This window comes from Thunnus albacares, chromosome 1 (genome assembly GCF_914725855.1).
Source record: "Thunnus albacares chromosome 1, fThuAlb1.1, whole genome shotgun sequence".
NCBI lineage: Eukaryota > Metazoa > Chordata > Actinopteri > Scombriformes > Scombridae > Thunnus > Thunnus albacares.
The window spans coordinates 12,298,094-12,320,028 of NC_058106.1; the positions used below are offsets into that span (position 1 = coordinate 12,298,094).

Below are 21,935 nucleotides of genomic sequence, written 5' to 3' on the forward strand. Positions count from 1 at the left end.
AGTAATGCCGGCGGGGCTACCTTGTGCATTGATTCATTCCAAGTCACATTTCAATGCTGCAAACACAATGCACTCAGGAAGATATGTTACCGCCTGCCATGTGTTATATATTATTCTATACAGCAATAAATACAGTCTGGTGGAAAATCAAACTGAGACCAGGAGATTACTCGTTTTTTGCTTCTGGTTTTTAGAGTGCTATTTCTTTTAAGCAAAAGAGCTCCTTGTATGAGTGTCACTCATCAGACATCTGACTGTTGTTTATTAGGATGAAGAGAGAAAGGTGATATGGTAATTTGGAGCAGCACGATCACTGCTCCCCAATGGCCTGCAGGCCTCAGCTTCCTGACAAAGGTCTTTTTCAATATCCTGCAAACATGGAAAGCGGTGGCGGCAGTGGGCGTGCTATCCGGTACTTAAAACACAGGGGGCCTGTGGGCTACAGACATGGCCCTAAAAACAGGAGTTTGATCACAGGTAGCACCAATAGGAGGAGGCATAACTTCCCTGGTCAGAACACTCGCTCATACATCGACACACCTCTGCTGCCACATCACACAACATAGCTGTTTGCATGCAACATTCTAGACAGTTGCCATTACTATTGCTAAGAGTGTGAGAACAGTAATGGCAACATCACATCAGGAAACACATGGGAGGATTTTAGTGTGTTTTTATACTGCATGGTTTTACAGCATTTTTTTTTACAGTTTGTAAAGAATTTTGACGTCTCACTTTATAAACAAGAGAATACTTTTTTACTATTTAGTAGTAATAGTTATACTTATTGCTCCTTTACATAGTGTATTATTCTGAAATGCATCTGACAGCGGAAGAAGCTAAATATTGCTTGAGCTGTATTTTCAGAGGATTGTGAATCTGGTATGCTTCTAGGAAGGCTGTAGGGTAATTGTCAGGGAAAAAGGTAATTCAGCTCTCTTACTAACAAGGTGACATGGGGTCAAACTGAAGAGAAGAGAAAACTTTATTGAATCACGTCCCTTCACCTTCAGAGGTGACATCAAGCTTGTTATTGACGAGGAATAGGAAATTCACTTTTGTCCGGAATTTGTGTCCGTGGGACCGAACCATAATAATAACCTATTGAGCTTTAAAGGCATTACTTTTATCTTCCAGGAAGTGGGCTCAGTAAAGTGACTGTGGGGATTTGTTTGAGCCACTTCAAATGTTTCTAGAAAAAAGAAAAAAAAAAATTAAGTCCAGCTGTTGAAATTTGCTGTTTGATGTAAAGTAGGCATGCCGAAAGATTCACATCAAATCAAATCATATTCAGCCTGTTAGTGTTTGCATGCTCTGATCAGATTAAAGTTGCTCACCTGGGTGTGTTACGCCTTTTCTGAATGAAGGCCTGCCGACGCTGAGGGACAGGTTGCTCTAGAACTCACTTGAAACTGACTGTGCTGCATCTTCCTGAGGAAATGAAATGATGACCTGGGTTTGAAACTGTTGTTGCTTGGCAAGTAAGGATACTGGCAAAGAAACATCTCAAAAGGGGGCAAGGCAGTTTTAAAGCTGAAGGAGCCAGAAAGAATGTTGCCAGGCCTGGTTGTCATTTTTCTTTAATCAGTGAAAGGAAATAATAGTGAATCTGATATCCTCGCGGGGGCCTCTGTTGTTTTGGAAACACAATTCTCATTCACGTCTTTGGCGGAGGTGGAAACCTCAGATTAAGAGCCAAAATATTTTAAGCTAAATTGTCTCAATGAAAAATTAACATTAGGGTTAAGTAATAATTATTAAAGGCTTACAAATTCATATGACCCATCGCTAAAAACAACTAGCAGACAGACAGAAGCTTCTGAAGCCGACATGTGCAACAACATAATAGCTAATTTGTGGCAGAGCTCCTAGAACTGTCAACAGCACCAGACAGACGGCCGCATTTCAACACTCCTTTCACTCACTTGCATCATGCAGTATTTCATTTTCATCCAACAATCCAGGTAGAAATGCTCCTGACTTATCAAGGCTATCCCTTTACTGTGACGACCAAATCAGATCCCTACTGAAAAATTCATCCCCAAGTGTCAGCCTGCGCACAACAAGTAAGAGCCATGGCACTCCAAAAACCACTTTGAATATTTTAGAATTACTAAAAGCAATCCAAGGTAGCCATTCATATTTCATTTGCATGTGCTGGTACCTCAAGATATCTTTGAGAGTAATTTGTCTTTGATGTGAGAAAGGCATCAATATTTGAATTATAATGTCTCCATCAGGAAACATTGGATTTGCAAACAAGCTGTTTAGTTGTCCTAAGTTGTAATACTTAAACTCATAGCTCGTATTACATCTGAGAATCCTGACGATATGTTGGGACAGTGTGCATTTTGCAAAAGTCTGCAGAAATCCTGACACTGGCACATTAGTATGTTTCCTGGGTGAAAAAATCTCTGATAATGTAGCATCACATAAACAACTGGACTCAGATAATATCTAAGACACACAGATAAATCTAAGTGGAAAACTAAGAATGCAGGATCCAGATTTAAGAATTAACAATCAAAAATGGAATGAAACACGGCTGAAAGGGAATAAGAGACAGACTGGTCGCAGAAAAAGGAAGAGAAACATTCTGCTGAAAAACTGAAGTGCTGTAGCAGGGTCAGTCCTTCCCTCACTTGCTTATTTCCATCTGCTGTCGCCATCCTCTGCCACAGAGTGGTGCCGACACCGCTGTCTTGGAGTGAGGCAGGGCCAGCCCCGTGTCCTATAAACACACACAAATCATTTACATGCTGTACTCATCAAAGGCAACTCTTCTTCATCTCCGTGGAGATTTGCTGCTGATCTGAGCTTCCAATATTGCATCTCAGAGCGTTGCGGCTAACCTTTGCAACTGCCAAGAATGTGATTAATTTTTTAAATACAGCTGTTGACCTATTATTGAGATGGAGAGGAGCCACGAGAGACATCTCATCTCCTCTCCTCTGTATAATGGAATGCATTATTGCATCAGTGTTTACAAGGCGTGCTAAAAGAGAAACAGAATGAGGGAGAAAGCGTTAAATAAAGCAATTCGGCTAATGTCGCTTTGGGCCTTGTGCACACACAAAGTGTCAATCAAAACTCGCAATTCTTTGATTCATTGCAGTTTGCTCTGGCAGTTGCATCTGAGAGAAGAGTGGTGACACAATGTGGAACAATAATTACCCTGCAGTGTTAAGTCCTCCAGTGTCTTGGTGCATTCATAAATAAAATATGTTCAAGATAATGGATTGATGTTCAATAATTCATCATCAGAATGTTTCAAACCGAGTGATATAATATGTGTCACAGTATTCTGTAACACAGTGCTTAGCCAAATTAAGTTATCTTGAAACCGATTTATTGACAGGGCTGTTGCTGCATTCATTTACTCAGCAACCATTGCTTAATTACTCCTGCAAAGCTAATAAAACAAACAATGCCAATAGACTGATTCTAAACCACTCAGTGTCAGTGTTAACTACACACCCAGGCTAACTATGTATTCAAGCCTGGACCAAACAGCACTCAACATTACACGCTCAGAACTCTGAGCTGGAGTGGGAGGAGAGGAGCGGAAGGAGCAGTAGTGGGGCTGTGATATTTGTCATTCATGACCTCGGTGCTAGCCAGCCATACAGACAGTTTGGTTTGATGATCCATCAGAGAATCTGTCTGGGTCCTTGCAAGAGCCAGAGGACCAGGATGAGGGAAGAGGGTGACATCCAGGGCTGCGATCTGTTCAGCTGGCCCGGGGTCAATCAGTGGGCTTGAAGATCCAGAGCCAGCTGGAGAGCCATGATACGACTGGCCTTCATGTCCAGAATGTCCCATTCCCGGTCACAAGAGGAGGCCATGCTGGCATGCTGGAGGAAGCCACTCATCCTCATAATTAATGACATGAGTTTGTATAGTGTATGACCAGAGCAAGCATATTGCAGCATTGCATCAAGTTACATTTGTACCACATGTAGAAATCCCTGAAAGTCATTCAAACTAAAAAAGAAATGCTCCATAATGAAGGTGACATGTTTAGTTTATATGTTGCAATGTAAACGCTGAAGTACAAATCAGCTCTACTAGTGTAAAGCATTCCATAATCAGTCATCTCAGCAGCAAATACAAATACAAATGGAAGAGATGCACTTGCAATCAACAGCAACAAGACACACATTTCTAAAAAAAAAAAAAAAAAAGAAAAAAGAAAGCCAACATTTCATCAAAACACACACACACATTGTGGTGGTGCTTCAATCTAGAGGAAGCGTAAGCATTCTACAGAGGTAAAAAAAAAGAAAGAAAACAATTTACATGCAAATCAAACCTTATCATCTCAATCTCTTTATGCCAGTTTCGCCTGCAAAATTGTATTCATATGCACAAAGGCATTCAATTACTGTAGCTGTGGCTCAACTTTTCACATCTCAGCATTTTCTATTTGGAGAGGCAGACCCATGTACATTTAATAGGTAGCCATTCTGTTCCCCGGCTCTGTGAGAGATCACTGTGAGTGTGTCAGTTAGAGGAGATGGCAGCATGTATCAGTGCATGAAATAAAGCTCCTGCTCCAAAGTGACAGGCCCTGGATATTGTTGGCAAATGGATGTTAAATTCACTCTGCAACCACCAACAGCAGACCCGGCTATGAAAAATTAACTGTACTCTGGCTAAAGGGAAGGGAAATTGCTTTGCTAGATATACCACAAAATCCTGTTTGTGAGCTATCCATCTGTCAGATCTCTTTGCAAAAAAAGTCCTTCAGCTTTCTCTATTAAAGAGTCCGCGCTCATATGGTGTTCAGAGTAATCCAGTATGAGAGCGGAAACAAAGAGAGATGTCAAAGAGAGTTAGAGTTAATCCTAAATCTATGCCATGGATCACAACTCAGTAAAGAAGACTGACTCCAAAGGTCTCAGTGCGGACAGAGATGCAAAGCATATGTCAGCCACCAGAGGGCAGTGACACTGATGGCTGCAACCTTAACCAGCTCTACAATTTATTTGAAATCAGTCCATAGTTTAGCTGCTGTCACCCACAACACAGTGAATTACATTTCTGGTACTGATTAAGAACCAGATTAGGCAGAGAGTTAGGCAGGGAATATTTTAATAAGTAACGAAAAAAAGGAAATCAAATAAACCACCTGTTAACATCAGAGACTGTGACAGTATACTTACATTTTCACATAGGTGTCATAGCATAGAAGACACACAACAGCTAATAACATTAATAAAAGGTAAATTTGATTTGGGTTAGCTAATGATCATGTGCTCACTGCATCCACGGTGCATTTTGGGAATGTTCCTGCATGTCCAATAATAATGGAATGACTTTTTATACTTTACGTGTAACTATTTATGCTCCTGAACACTCATAGCTCATTTTTCTTTGTCATCTACAGTTTGACCTTTCAGTTTCCAAGATGGAAAACTTAAATTACAGAAATCCGTTCAGTTCAATAAATGATTTGCAAAATTAAGAAATTTGTAGAGCAATATGATTATAAATTATGATTGTTATGTTTATTATATAAATTATTAAATGTATGTATTAGATTTCCAAAAATATCTATTTATTTCAAAAACAAATATGAAATTCTGCCACAAAAACTCAGTTTGAGAAAAGGATAAATCAGTATTACCAGATTTGTAGTTTTCTGATGTGGTTAACTGGGAACTGGGCCTTTTTCAACATGATACTGAATGACTTTTCAAATCCCACCACCAGATGTCAACATAACACTTTAAACGACTCTTTACCTGTCTGCAGCTGGGTGTCCTCTGTGGTAGGGGGGAAGTGATGTGACTGTGTACATAGAGCAATGTGCAGAGTATATGGAGAAATTCTTGAACTATACAATATCCAAAGCTGAATGTCTGTATGTTTAGAATGTTCAATACGTTTTTTTTTTTGTTTTTTAAAAAAAAAAAAAAAAAAAAAAGAATATATGGAGATATAGCAGCTTTGTATCTGTGAAACTAGTATGATACCTTTGCCCCCTTTGATCAAGTAGTTAAGGGAAATCCAGGTGGAAAGCGAGTGATGGATCGAGCTGGAATAACAAAATTAATCTGCTTATTCACCTGAACAAAATGAAGTAAATATCATGATTTAAGGACAATACTGTAATGTTTTTTCCTGATGTGGAAAAAAACAATAAAACATAGTACCAAAGGGTGACACTTATACATGCAACAACCACTTTGAACAGTAATAAAAACACGTGCAAACAGTAGTGTGCACAGGTATTTTCAGGGATTAACACATTTGAACAAAAGGTCGCATTACTTTATTTTAAAAATGAATGAGATTTAATAAGGGGGCACAAAAGCATTTTGCCATCATGCAGAAGTCCTGATCAATATGTCACTGTGCTCCCCTCACCGTGTGCACATCACAAAAGCAGAAATATAAAGTAACGATAAAGTAATCAAGTGTGCACACACGTTTTGAAACGGTCTTTTAAGCCAGTGTAGGAAAGATAACCATCCACTGTCATTTACATCAATGTCTGACTGCATCAACTATCTGTCATTTCTGGCCATTTTGTCCTTGAATCTGTACAGCTACCCTCTTGAAAAGTATTCTCTACTCATTTGAAGTTTGTAGTCTTGACAAGGGCGAGTGAGACATCGAGCCATATGAGTAAGCATTAAACTAGGCATTCCTGTGTTTCATTGTGTGCTTCCCCCGCTCTTAACAACGTGGAGACTGCGCAGAAAGCGTCGGGAAAAAGTGCATGTGCAAGCAGAAAAGACAAAGTTCATAGAGCCGAGGTGCAGGATGTCCCGTTAAGGAGAAAAAAAATCCTCCAGAGGAGCAGAGGCAACACAAGCTGACGGACTGAAAGGACTGCAACCCAGAGCGAACGACATTTACCACACCTTAAGTATTGTTAACGAGTGAAAATGGGCTTTCCGACGATATTTAGTTGTCGTCGGATTGTTCTTAAAGTGTTTTTGATTCAATTTATCGCCTTTCAAGCAACATATGCAGCCCCTTCGCCTATTATCAGGTTTCCTGGAGACGATACACCCAAAACAGACAAAGAAGTTGCTTTGGTAAGTTTATTGTGTGTTTTTCCTACAGCTAAGAATTAATTGGGTCAGTCAGTTGTGAAGGACAGTTTTTACTCTTGAAGTTGAAGAAGTGAGCAAATGGGAAAGAGTTAAAACTTGATTTTTCCAACAATTTTATAGAAATGCTTTGTTCTAGAGAAGTTAACCATTTTGATATTTTTCTCCTCCCAGCACTATCTGAACAAGTTTTATGGATGCCCACAAGACAGATGTAACCTTATGGTGCTTAAGGACACCTTAAAGAAAATGCAAAAGTTCTTCTCTCTCCAAGAAACTGGAGAGATTGATGCCAAAACAGTGGACATCATGAAAAAGCCCCGCTGTGGCGTCCCAGATGTGGCCAATTACAACTTCTTCCACAGGAAACCCATGTGGCAGAAGAAGGATATCACCTACAGGTCAGAGCATTAACATAACTTACACATTTTTGAATTATCCTGCAGTGTGAAAGTGTTAAAGTGAATCCTGCAACAGGCAGTTTGTTTGGATTTTAGCAAGATGGTCCATGAGAAAAGTAATAACATTAAAACTGGATCCAATAGTATAGCTTTTTTTAGACATAAGGCATATAAGGACATCATATAGAAAGTTTGTCAATTACAGAAATGTAAAATAGCTTAACCCCCCCGAAAAAAACTGCCTATAAATCAAACCATATGTATTAAGAAGAGTATTAGGATCGAGTCTGAGTCACCCAATAACATCAGTTTGAATTTAATTCCACAGTACAGAAAAGTAAAAATACAGGCCCAGCCTGTTTGGTTTGAGACATGGACCACAGTTTGGCCCTGCCTTAATCCCCCCAACCCTCCCATCAACATCCAGCCCCCCTGCCCCCACCCCCATCCACACAGTACTGAAGCGCTTGCATCTTGTGTCTTGCTAACACCAGCATTCCTACACAGTATGTGTCAGGTCTTTTGTTTGTGTTCTGTTTGAGGTTTAGAACAATGTGGAATTGGTTTATTTATATCAGTGGTTTTGTGTGCCCCGATCATTCCAGCCCGTCTGCCTGTGTGTTTGTAAGGAAGACTGCAAGCCAAAGACAATAACAGCTAGGAGATCTTAGACTTTAAGAAAAGGACTGTGTGGGAAGTATAACAGGGTTTGTGGCTGAACACTGTTTCAGGAAGCATTTTCACCAAATGATTCATAGCCTGTTATTGGCTGCCTTCAGCTGGATTCTTTTCCATGATTTCAAGAAAAGGAACAAAGATCTCGAGATTGCTCTACATGCTTTGCTTTGAAAACTAGCCCGTGACTATCCTGATTGCATGTGATTGTGTGAATTGTTTGTCCTAAACTGATTTTCCATTCACTCTGCAGAATCCTTGGATACACTCCTGATCTTGATGAGGAAGTGATAAATGATGCTTTCTTCAGAGCCTTCAAAGTATGGAGTGATGTCACCCCACTCACATTCAACCGCATTATGGACGGAGAGGCTGACATCATGATTAATTTTGGCCGCAATGGTATGCCATGTATAGACAAATGTAATAATTCAGTATGTAGTAGATACTGTACATAATATTTTTCAAAATGTTGCACTAAAAAGAGTAAATTGCAGTAAATTGAATTACAAGTTACCACTATGGCACACCTTTGGCAGTGCAGTCAGGTGAGGCTCTTCTCTAGTCCCACAGACACTAACTTCACCTAGCAGATTCATACCATGCAACCTAAAATTCATTTAAAAAAAAGATTCATTTTATCGTAATGATATCATTTCTACAGTGTCTCAGTGTCCCATAAAAAAAACGCAAATTTCTCCCATTTCCTGATGTCTTGTGTTGGAATTTTGGAAACAGTGCAGGAAGGGAGTTTGAGATTAAAACTGAAAGATGTTTTCCACAAGGATTATCTAAGCACTCTGCTAACCAAGTTATGACTAAGTGAAGTTGCATTCTTTCAGGAGGATAAATAGACTCCAAGTTACAAAAACAGCTGAACAGAAGTTCAGTTCCTTGTTGACGGATGGTGAAGGAGCAATAACACACATGTTATTACAGCCACACCCCACCAGCTTATATTTTACACTTTATAAAATAATGGGAATTGTAGTCGTAGCAGAGATTAGTAGGGTCTTTCCAATGAAAACAACCATTAAATATTTACTGTCGGTGTAATGATACGTATCTCTCTCGTCTGACCAGAGTTAACCCTGTCAAGAATCCAGTAATTACAATGGAACACAAACAGAAACCAGCCACTGCAGAAGATGTGAAGCAGTTGTTTTAGAAACAAAAATATTAAGGAATATTTTTGATATTTTAACACACAAGCACAAATGTCAGAAATGTTTTCACTCTGTTGTTTTTGGTTATTTTTATTTCTTCTTGTAACTAGCCTTGCCCTCCACTTACTGACTAATAAGCTATTTCCGTACTGGATGCCAGCAGCAAAAAGAAAAAAAATCTCTGACACAATGATGTCATCAACAGAACATGGAGATGGTTACCCCTTCGATGGCAAAGATGGCCTCTTGGCTCATGCCTTTGCTCCAGGGCCAGGAATTGGGGGAGACTCTCACTTCGATGATGATGAGCAGTGGACGCTTGGAGAGGGACAAGGTAAAACAGAAACGAACCTACTTAAAAAAAACAATTTTAAAGCCTTCACTATTTATCACTAAAACTATTTGTGATTGGTGGAGCAGTAGCATAATATTTTTATACATTTATTCAAAGTACAGGTGACATGCAGTACAGTGTCAGATGTGTTGACAGTACATTCCTACATTGATGTCAACAGTGATAACACTAATTTGATTTTCAAATACTTTGTTTTGATTGTCTGAACTTTCTGGCACTCAGTATGACAAACCTCAGCCATCTGGAAGCTGAATAAAAAAAACTCTGTTGCACACATTTGTAATTGCACACATTGACCCAGATAGGTTCATGTATTTCCTGTTATTTAGATCCTCGTCTGAATTTACCACAGTGAAGAAGTAATCTATAAACCTATTTTCTCCAACCTCACGGTGCCAAAGAAGTCTCACAACACTTTTGTTATCATATCAATGCATTTGCAAGATTTATCCCATTCACTAAAAATCATATGTGCTATAAATTCCATCTGTTTTTCTCATATTCTAGGAGTCTACTTGTTGCTATTTTGTTCAAATCAATATGAAAATCAACCTGCAGGAACTCAAAACTTGACATAGACAGGCAATCTGGGATATTGAACAAAATTATGGTTTTGGAAAATGTTTGACAGTAATATACGAATGTTTTACAGTAAATTAGTTATAATATGGTCCATAATCTTCACGACAGTGGTGAAGGCGAAGTTCGGCAATGCTGATGGAGAGTTCTGTAAATTCCCCTTCCTGTTCATGGGCACTGAGTACAACAGCTGTACATCTCAGGGCCGTGACGATGGCTTCCTGTGGTGCTCCACCACTTACAACTTTGATGAGGATGGCAAATATGGCTTCTGCCCCCATGAGTGTGAGTTTACCTTCTTATTCCTTTTTGACCTAACAATGTAGCATTGCAATTTGTGTCATTTAGAAGTCTTCCTTTAACACATTTTGCAGCACTCCGTCTGTATAGATTTGTAATACTGTGGCCCCACTCAACCTGCAGGGCTGGTGTCTTGTCCTGCTTGTATCTTACAACACCAGAAAAACATGCAGTAGTTTAATTTATTCACACTGGCCAAGCAATACTTCATATCAAATTATTCATATCAATATTCCAATCTGCTGCTTTTGGACAGAAAGAAAGTAGGTTGGAAAGTATGCCAGGAAAGTGTTGTTTTTTTTGTTTGGAGTGGATTATGGAATATTTCTTTCCAAGTTACTGCCCCACTTTAGAACTGGGCTTTGTCAAACATTTTGTTTATCTGTGTTATGTTGCTGTCCATGGTACTAACATGATCACATGCCTATTACAGCTAACTGCCAAAGTACACATGTACAAAGTTGTTTTATATGATGAGAACATGAGTGAGGCAAGTTTGTACTGGGGCTGCCTGTTCTGTCAAGCTTTTACACTGATGCAAAAAAAACCAAAAGATTTACTCCACCTATTTTCATATTTCTTGTTTCTGTTTTTCTCTGAGCGCCTTTGTCTTACATCATCACTGAAGGGTCAGAGAGTTTTAGTTGCTTGCAATGATCATGTAGGAATATGAGCGGATTCTTTGTTTCACATTTAAAGATGTAAAAATGTACTGTGTATAATGTTATGAGTTTTCTATAACACTTCTTTGTATTTGTCGATATTTGTTTTACAGTACTCTTTACTCTGGGCGGAAACGGCGATGGTTCTCCATGTAAATTCCCCTTCACCTTTCAGGGAGAGAAATATGATGGATGCACCACTCAGGGCAGAGATGATGGGTATCGCTGGTGTGCCACTACAGAGGACTATGACCGTGACAAATCCTTTGGCTTCTGCCCTGAGACTGGTAGGTGGTGTCATATATCAGTTATGTCAGACTATTCTTTTCAGACAATAGGACACTACCTAGTGCTTCAAGGAAAACGTTTCTGTTGTGCAGACATTCATATTTGTGTGCATACTAGCGCATACATTGTCCTTGATTATGTGTCCTGTTTATATTCAAGGAAATGCGCTTCTATAGATGCTTTGCGTTTTACTGGCAGGGTTTATTTTGATGCACAGTGTATGGTGCCCTGCCGTGTGTTGGGCTCTACAGGAATGCTTTAGTTGGAGTTTTCAGTCTTGCTCGTGGTCTGCAGAATGGCTGTGAAAGTATTTTAATGTGCAGTGGCGGGGCTTATTTTCCATTCTGTCAGTGGGACTGGTTTTAGAGTTGAGGTAGTGTAAAAGAGAGGGAGAGAGACAGTGAGATAGACTGAGAGAGGTATGACCACTGGGGTTTTCATCTGGTTCTAATTGAGCAGGAATGTAGCTTTGTTGTAAAGCCTTGTGTGATAGCTTGTGCTGAATAACAAATGATTTTCTTAAATAAAAAAAAAACCAACAGATTGCCAGATTGAAAATGATCTTTCTTTGAAAGAAAATCAACTTGGGCGGGTGCTTCTTGGTAGTGTGCCTAGTAGATTAGTTATTGATGTCATGTGTATTGTGTCAGTGCTTTCATGATGCTGTTTTCAACATCATCTGCACTCGTTTCACAATATAATATAAACCAAATTTTACTTGAGAAATGTTGGCATATGAATGAGTTCATAAGACAGTGAAGTGAACTAAGTTCAATACACATTCCACTTTTACAGTTTTGCCTTTTGTTGCTTTTGTTGCTTTCCAGCCATGTCAACAGTGGGAGGAAATTCAGAAGGAAGTCCCTGTGCCTTCCCCTTCACCTTCCTGGGAGACACCTATGAATCCTGTACCTCATCTGGACGCAGCGATGGCAAGATGTGGTGTGCCACCACCAAGAGTTACGATGACGACCGCAAGTGGGGTTTCTGTCCTGACCAAGGTATGGAGCAATGAAGGCATGGGCCAATAGTTTTTGTGGACAGTTCCTGCTATGGTGCTGCGAATAGCAGCCTGACTGGATTTGCCAGTAAAGACAATGCAGTCAATGAGTTCCAGAGAGTTAAGATGAAAACAATGCATTAGTCACTGTCTTACCCTAACTTAAAGGACATTCACAAGTAGCAAAATGAAGCAATAGGTCAGATGAGTTTAAACAACTGTGTGTCAATCTGAGTAGTCCTGATATTTGAAATTGAAGTCATCTGTCCTTCCAAAGAAACTTATTTCTCTGTTATTATGGAAGCTCTTAAAGATGACTCTTATCTGATTTGTCAATCTTCAAATGTACTGTTTATAACAGGAAGATACTTCACTGTGTTGCATGTTTCCAGGCTACAGTTTGTTCCTGGTGGCAGCCCATGAGTTTGGTCATGCCCTTGGCTTGGAGCACTCTCAGGACCCCGGAGCATTGATGGCCCCCATTTACACCTTCACTAAAGACTTCAGACTTTCCCAGGATGATATCAAAGGCATCCAGGAGCTCTATGGTGAGATTAAATGTGATTTATGGCTTGTTTCCCAGACAGGGATTAAGCCTAATACAAGAATCAAAAAAAGAAAATGTGTGATTTTTCTAACAAGCCAGGAAAGATGAATGTGTGTAAAGTGTGTAATTACTCTCTTATTTACAGGTGTGCCAACAGGCAAACCTCTGCCTCCAACCCAGGGACCTGTCACTCCCATGGACATCTGCAAAGAGCCAGTTATCTTTGATGCTGTAGCACAGATCAGAGGAGAGACTTTCTTCTTCAAGGACAGGTAAGATCAGATCAGACAGGAAGTCCTAACATTATTTTGACCAGAACTGGACTTCAGCGTGGGGTGTACATATGACAAATTAAGATCAAATGGATAGGAGCACCACCAATTAATCCATCCACAATCACATTTATTCCATGTTGTTTGAGTAAGCTGGCTCCAATGTTTTCATTAGCTCTAAACTATTGTGACATCTTTTTAATTCTCGAAACTTGCGAGCACTGCAACATGACGATGATTTTTGGGGTGAACATGCTAACAAACCAATAACATCTTTATGACTTGTGCAATGAAAAGGGCAGCCGGCACAAGTTGGATTTCATAATCATTTCTTCAGTTTGACATGAGGTTTCCTGTTAATTATTGTTTCTCATATTGGAATCTTTTGCCACGTGAAGATTGCGGTTTACATGCTTGTTTTCTGATATGACAATTAGTTCAATGGATAAACAAGCTGTTCCGCTACTCATCCAGTTACAGTCAAAGCAGTCATTAGTCATAAACACTGTTTACACTCCTCCACAGGCGCCAGTGAATTGAAAGTCTTGTAAGCTTACTGTGTGTCTACTGGCTGACCCCATGAAGAAGAGGAGTTTCATGAAGTGCTGTGGTTTGGTTAACAGTCTTTGTGAGTCAGTGTATTTCCCGTTTGAAGGTGAACATATTCGTCACATCTGCTGAATTTTCTTACAAACAGATTTTCCAGGACATTCAATCAGAACAATGTGTGGTAGAAAAGAAACTGATACAAAATACAAATTACATCCTTGTTAGTTATGACATGTAAACGTCTCTAGCTATGCTGTGCAAGATCGACTCCTTGCAATTTCAAGGTCAACAGTGCTGTAGATCTGTCATGGCCGTTCTGGAAATGTGTCCAAAGCAAACAGACCAGCGGGCTGCTGTACCAAAGAGTCTAGTCTTTCAGTTAGCCTGGTTTTCCTCCCCGAGAACCTGGAGTTAGAAACTGGGAGAAACAAGCCACAATCCTGCTCACAAATCTTGCTTTAATACAGAATTACTTTTCACCTTGCTGTGGCTCTGTTCCACACATTTGCAGTGATCGGCGGTGCAGCACAGGAACTCACAGAGCGCTCTGTGGACCATGAAACTTTGGCCCGTTGTTTGGAAATCAATCTGGGCTGAAACTTTATTCTCTGTGGTTCATGATGCTTTAGTAGTCTTAAGATTTAGAACAATTATTTTGAACTATATAACAGGCAGATGTATGTACCTGATTATCGTCTGAATTGCTGATTTGCTTTTGTGGTATTGGTGGCTATAATATTCATTATATAATGTTCTATTTGATTCATGGACTTCAGGACTACGCCACTCTTTAGTTATTTGCAGCTGGGCCAATTTCAACGAATGTTTAAACTATCATAATCCAGAGCAATGGTTTTCAGCCAGAGAGTAAAGGCACACTGGTCTGCCATGTACAGTAGCTGAAATATGTCAGATATGTTGCATTTACTTGACTGAAATTCAGTTGACTTTTTGTATATTTACACTTTCTCAACATCAAAAAAACATTTGGCTTCACGTTTTGGCTATGTCCAGCTGCTCACTGTGTTTGTTGGCTCTCCTGTGTAACTATACAAGTCTTTGTGCGATGTTTTCAAGCAATTATTGATTTGATATGCCTTGAATTTCAGTTGCTACAGTATGTGAAAATATGTCAAAGTACCAGAAGACTAAGAACTGGTCTGAGGGTGGGGGAGAGAAATTGAGGACAGAGTATTCTCAAGGCACTGAAGTGAACGCACAGTACAGTATATCTCTCCAAAGTCTGAGATTAGTTAAGTTTCATTATGGTCCTGTTGCGTCTGACCTTCACAGAGACTTAATGAGTTGCCTGAAGGCCATGTCAGGTTTGTAAGCTGCAGAGCTCTGGTACAAGCCAAGTTATATAACTTCAAATAAAAAGTACTGACCTCTGGGCTCCAGGACTAATACACACTTAACTCTCCTATTTTAAAAGTGGGATTCCCCACCCTTTTCTCCCAGCTCAGCATAATTATGATATAGGACAAATCTTGTCTTGATGTAATGAGTAATACTTCTAGCACTCCCTGAGCTCAGCATAAAAGTGTGTCTTTCTGTCTGGAGAAAGCAATTATAAAGTCTGTCTCACAGAGACAGTTTGCCCAACCCACTGATTAAGTTCCTTTTGCATGTATGGCTGTATTTTTACTGAAGAAGTATTTTCAGTGGTCTGTTTCAAGTAACCCATGTGCATGTGTTTATATCTTAGCCTGTAGCAAACAAAAGCTTTTTCTAATAGACTGCATTTCCTTAAAGCAGGTCAGCCAAGGCACTGAAAAGTACTGGGAACTTCTTTAACTGCCAGGTGGCCTCTCTAACCAACTTGCAACCCTAGTAGATCTCCACTGGACAGAAAGGAGACTAAGGCATAGGATGTTTCATTGAATTTAAAGGTTAAGAGAGTGGGTTTTGCATCCGTTTACTGCAAATCACTTTAACTGCTAACAATTTTCTGCGGCATTATGTGATGTCGATTTTGATGTTTAAATTGTCTCCTAATTTAAAGACTTACAATACAATACATCGTGGCTGCAACATTTGATTTCAAAGTAGATTATTGTTGCATCATAAAGTAGTGCGGACCATTAACGTCAGCCTGCATTACCGCACTGTAATAACATCACTTTGATAACAACAAATGAAAGATAAATTGATTACCTTCTTGAAGCATTTATATTTTTACCATACAGAAAAAAATGGAACCCAATTGCAGCTTAGAAGGCAGAACAAAACAAGGAAAAACACATTCAGAAATCTAAAACACAGACAGTACCAATCAAAAGTTTGGACACACTTTCTCTTCAAGTGAATGGGAAGGTGTGTCCAAACCTTTGACTGGCACTGTATGTAATTTGGCTATATCCTGCAAGTCTGTCCCTTTGACCAGCCACTATCACTGCAGTTATGCAGTACACTTAGGCAGATACATATATTTTTTATTTAATAGAGATAGGAAGTAAAGGCAGAAAAGACAGAGAGATGAGAGGATAACATTAGAAATATGATACAGAGTTCAAGCCCTCTGGATATTGTTGCTACACAATATGAACGTAGCTTACCAGAACACACAAAACAAAACAAAAAAATAATGCAATTTATTCTCGGCTAGTTACAAATTAATGTCTCCTTTTTCATTCCCACAAATGTACATTCTGTATGCTATTCATGTACAGTATGTTAGTGAAGTTTTATACTCATCTTCATTTTATCATTATCTCAACTCCTCTTTGCTATTGGCAAATCTGATTCTTTTTAGAAAATAGGTCAGTGGAAAAGAGTTTGGGAAGCTGTCGTTGTTGTGCAGCTGTGTATTGGAAATCCGGGCAAGATGGGTCTTGTTCCGCTGGCGTCTGCAGCCTTAGTCCTAACGAGAACCAGATGCTCATGAATCAGGCCATTGTGGCTGACTCGGCCAGTGAACACTTGCACTAAAACCCCCCTTATACACACATATACACACACACACTTCCCTCACTTCTTCTTCATCCCCCTCTGTCCCTCTTTCACTCACTCTCATTTCATCCCCAGCTCATCTACGTCACAATCACTCACCCACTCATTCTCTCTGTGCCAGGTTCCTGTTCAGGTCAGTCAACTTCAGAGGCAAGCCCAGCGGACCCACACTAGTGGCCACCTACTGGCCTGACCTGCCTCTCAAGATAGATGCTGCCTATGAAAACCCAGTGGAGGAAAAAACAGTCTTCTTCGCAGGTATGCTGAAGAAAACAAGGAACTGTAAAGAAACGTCTGATTTAGAGCTGAGCATTTATGTCAGATGAACTGTTCATATCATCCCTTTGCCTTTGTGGTGAGCAGACAAAACAGACAGTTCCACTTCTATGAGTAATGAAGAGGTGTCCTCACTCTTTTACCACTTGGATGCCTTTCCCTTAACGGTCAGCCATTTCTACTAACTGAAACATTAGGAGAAGCAGGAATGTTGGCTGAGCACTCCTCTGTGCGGTGTGCACTCTCGGGACACTTGAGATATTCCACAATACTTATTAGTGGTTCACAATACATTCTTTGCATTTTACTAATATGACAACCTTCCTGAATACTGATGAGATTTACATAACATATTTGTCAGCTTTGAAGATATTTAACAGCAGAGCTGGTTTGGCTTTTGGGGAAACTTGAAGTGATATGCAGTGCAGTCCACATTATAATATATTTGGTTCATAGATTTATAGGAAAATGGGATAATAACTTGAACAGACAGTTCTATGTTCAAATAAATACCTTGCATCAAGAAAACATGTCCTCTGTGTTATTAGCTGAAGTTCTACTTTCCTACTTATTCTTCTCTTCCAGGCAACGAGATGTGGGTCTACAAAGCAGATGACTTGGAGAAAGGCTACCCCAAGAGGCTCTCCAGCCTTGGCCTCCCCTCTGACCTGCAGCAAATTGACGCTGCCTTCAACTTCAGAAAGAATAGGAAGACTTACTTATTTTCTGGGGACAAATTCTGGAGGTGAGGAGCAAAGCTTACACAACTACTTGCAAGCCTAAAACCTTTGTCTGACACACCCTAGCTTGCGCTTGTTTGTGTCATCACCTCTTATTACAGTGCTGGGCTACGTCTGGATCCATTTAGTGTTTAGTGTGACCTAAACTGCACTGTAAACCACAACAGCTCTGTTAACCCTTGCACAACACAGGAATTTATAGTGTTGACAGCTAACTGTTTTATATGTATGTGTATGAGTGGGAGTTGTGAAATACTCATGAAAAGCTTATAATTGCACTTTAATGTGTATTTGTGAACAGATACGATGAAAATACAAAGAGAATGGACCCTGGCTTCCCCAAACTTATTGCTGATTCCTGGAATGGCATCCCAGATGGCATCGACTCTTCCTTCAGTCTTAATGGAATTGGTAAATCTTTTTCACTTTTTTGTTTTTTTTTCTTTTACAAAATCTGTGGATTAAATGATTGGGTGTATTTGACATAGGTATTTGGCATCTATAGGTATTTAGAATAGTTATAAATGCATAAACTAAAGCCATCAGAGAATTAAAGAACTATAATTAAGTTTTAGCAGCATGGTCCTTTGCTACAAATTATACATATTAAACATTACTGGAAACAATTTTTCAAAGTGTACCATCATTGTCAACTGGATTTCAAGCCAAGTCATTACAGTATAATAATACAATGCTAACATGCTGAGGTTTAACAGATATAATATTTACCATTGTTACCATGTTAATTTCACATTTTAGAGTGCTAATGTTTGATAATCAGCACTAAACAAAAAGTACAGCTGAGGAGGGAATTTAATAAGTTTTACAGGTACTTAAACCAAAATACTGGACAAATTAAAAGTTTGACCTCATTAAGGACGCTAGAGGAATGTCATAGGAACACTGAAGTTATTACATTTCATCCTGAGAGGGACATGAATGTGTGTACCAAATTTCATGGAAATCCATCAAATAGTACTCAAACCACAATTGTCAATCTCACAGTGGGACTAGATGAACCACGGAAATGCCAAAGTTATGAAGTTTCATCGTCTGAGTTACCTGTACAAAACTGTGTACCAATCCATCCAGTAGATGTTGACATATTTCACTGGATAAGTGAAAACTTTGACCTGCTGGTAGCATTAGATGAAAAGTCATTAAAATGTTTCCTATATCTATACCTATATCTATATCTAAACCAAATTTAATGACAATCCATTTGATAGTTGTTGGAACATTTCGCTAAAAAACAAAAAAATTCAAACTATTGGTGACACTTGAGGAAAAAGGGAATGATCAAATTCATAAGGCTTCATCCTTTGGGTCTGGACCAAATTGGTGAACCTACCAACTGACAGACCAATATTGCATAGCAATACTAGAAATTAACCAGTGACCACATCACTTTGTGACAACATGAAACAAATGTTACAGTAAGAGTTATATTTGCTGCTCTGAGAAGGGCTTACAATTTAGTGTAGAAATAAACCAACAATGATCCATCCTGCATCTACCCCTTTGTTTGAATCTTGAACAATAGCCGAGGGAAAGAGGATTTTGTAGAAATCGCCATGGTTCTTTGATCACAACATGGCTGGTGCTCTGCGTGCTACAGTAGTTGAGTGTCTGCAGACTGACATTCCTAGTTAGATTGCAGGCAAATCCAGTCAGCTCCATCTGCGAATCTGGCTCTGTGCCTCTGACAATAAAACTACTCATATACCAGAACCAGTAAGCAGTGATGACGCCATCTAGCCAGAAATGAGCTCTTTAGAGGGATTGACTATACACAGAAAACAAGGAAGTAAATCAAGCCAAAGGGAGTAGTTCAGAAGTTAGGGAGTGATCTGTGGACTGATGTTGATAGAAGACAGTCAAAAGGAGAGATTTGCTTTATATCTCTTACACAAAGCTTTGATTCACTGTGAGTGAATAACACATGATAGTTTATGTGAAAGCCAGTATAAGGCTGTGAATTTTAGGCATGATACTGGTAAACTTCCTCTGAGACTGACACCGCCAGCCTCCTTGGGGTTAGAGTTGGTATTTAGATTTTTGTCTATGGCAAGCAACCAGGAATTTTTCCATTACTCTCCTAACATACACAGCACTGTAAGCATCACATAGCCCATTCCTGACACAGCGAACAAACATATTTATATAAAGCAAGTCTGTGCACCTCTACAGAGGTGCCTCTGTATGCTTCCTGATTAGCATAATTCAGTAAGAGGCTCAACACTGGTTTCTGCAGAAGCTGATTTGTAATTTGAATGCTTTTTACATTGATTGAAATTCATTATACTGTCTATATGATTTAACTGAAGCTTGATGATTTTACAGTTTTTACGTGCTAGTTTTCCCCTTGTTTTTGGAGAAATTTTTTTAATGCTATAAAAAATGGAAATTATATTTTCAGAATAGTATTTTAAACACAGTATGCACTCTGCTTGTCTTTACCAGATTACAGCTACTTCTTCAAAGGCAACCACTATTTCAAACTGGAGGACAGCAGCTTGAAGATTGTCAAGTTGGGTGAAATCACAAAGGACTGGCTTGGTTGTTGAGCATTTCCAAAATGTCTTGCAACTGGCTAATTCCTGCGATGACCTCATGAGGACATTGCTATAATATTGTACACAACTTGAGGTCGCCGCAGTGCACACTGTTGTATTTTTTTATCCTGGCAACTCTGCACGCTTCCGTGGGAGACATGTCCCTTCCAGCCTGTATAACCAGCCTCCAGCTTTGTAGAAAGGCACCTCTGGACCTTCTACACAGGCTGAACATAGGCAACTGGATATTTGCTATATTACTGTGTGATATTGACTTTTTATTTGTTATGCTGATGCAGATTTATTACTATGTGTACCCCCGGTTTTTTTGTTTTATAGTATTTTTGTTTGTTTGTTTTTAAAACTCAGACATCGGGTATGTCCACACTGCATTGAACGCAGTGCTATACTGTGCTGTGAGATATTGCCTTTTTATGCAAATTTGATTCTGTTATTAACCATATGAGGAATTCATGTTGGCTTAGAATAACTTACATGTCCAGTGTACTAAGTGCAGTTTTATAAATGTATCAGTTTTAATTAAGTAATTTTCTCATTGTTGTGCACTACATTTGAAAAAATGAATTTGCACAATGTGTCTGACCGAAAATGGTGCTTTAGAAATTGCTTTTTGCATATAGTCCTATATATCTATACACTTTATATTCTGTGTAACTATGTCTGATGGGACTACTTACTATCCTCTGGATGTTAGAAAGTAGTATTCGCAGGCACACATTATTCTCCATTTGGTTAGCACTTTGTATAGGACTATATATGGGAGCTGCACAATATGGAGTCCAAATGATTGTCATGGCAACTCCAACTTTGCATTTCCCTTCTTGACTAATGGTACAGAAAGATTAAAGGCACAGGTTGCCTGTAGAGGCTGTATAGGTTTGCTGCATGATGGAATCATGACAAGAGTACCGTAGTAGTATTGTTTAATAATCTTTTTTTTTTTGTTTTTTTTGTTTTAATATTCTCCTCTCTTTCTTGGGATTTGACAATACAGTCATTGTTTTCTGTTGTTTTTGTTTTTAATGCTTGTGCACTTTGTTACTGTCATCAATAAAGATGGTCAATATAATGTGTATCAGAGATAAACAGAAAGAACTCATATACACACAAAAAGAATTGTTTGAATTTTATGGGCTTTCAGTCAAGCCCATGAACTCAACAAATACTAAATAACAGTGATGGAAGAAGTATTCAGATTTAGAGGAATATCAGAAATACTTGTTACAAGTAAAAACCCTGCATTGAAATTATTACTTAAGTTAAGGTATATAAGTATTATCAACACAATGTACATACTGTACTTGTATCAAATTAAGTGCCCATAATGCAGGTATTTGGACCCTGTCGGTAGTATTATTATTTTTAGTTGGGGTTTTTTTTTAACATATATTATTTTATTATTAAGGCTGATACATCATGTAAACAGCATATTAATGTTGTAGGTGTAGTACTGTATTGCTGGGCATATTTAGTCTATATCTATAAAAATACATTTTATAAGATGAATCTTTTGTATGGAAAATCTTACTCTGC

At 39.0% G+C, this 21,935-nt stretch overlaps 1 protein-coding gene across 1 annotated transcript; it reads left to right on the top strand.

Annotated features, from left to right (window-relative positions):
* The first annotated feature begins 6,624 nt into the window (after window positions 1–6,624).
* mmp2 (matrix metallopeptidase 2) lies at window positions 6,625–21,471 on the top strand. Its single transcript, XM_044332210.1, has 13 exons — window positions 6,625–7,049; window positions 7,239–7,465; window positions 8,394–8,542; window positions 9,512–9,640; window positions 10,352–10,525; window positions 11,316–11,489; window positions 12,318–12,491; window positions 12,883–13,038; window positions 13,183–13,309; window positions 16,932–17,068; window positions 17,672–17,831; window positions 18,128–18,237; window positions 20,290–21,471. Exons 1-13 carry the CDS (start codon window positions 6,897–6,899, stop codon window positions 20,391–20,393), a joined length of 1,974 nt encoding a protein of 657 aa, XP_044188145.1. The 5' UTR covers window positions 6,625–6,896; the 3' UTR covers window positions 20,394–21,471.
* Window positions 21,472–21,935: the final 464 nt, after the last annotated feature.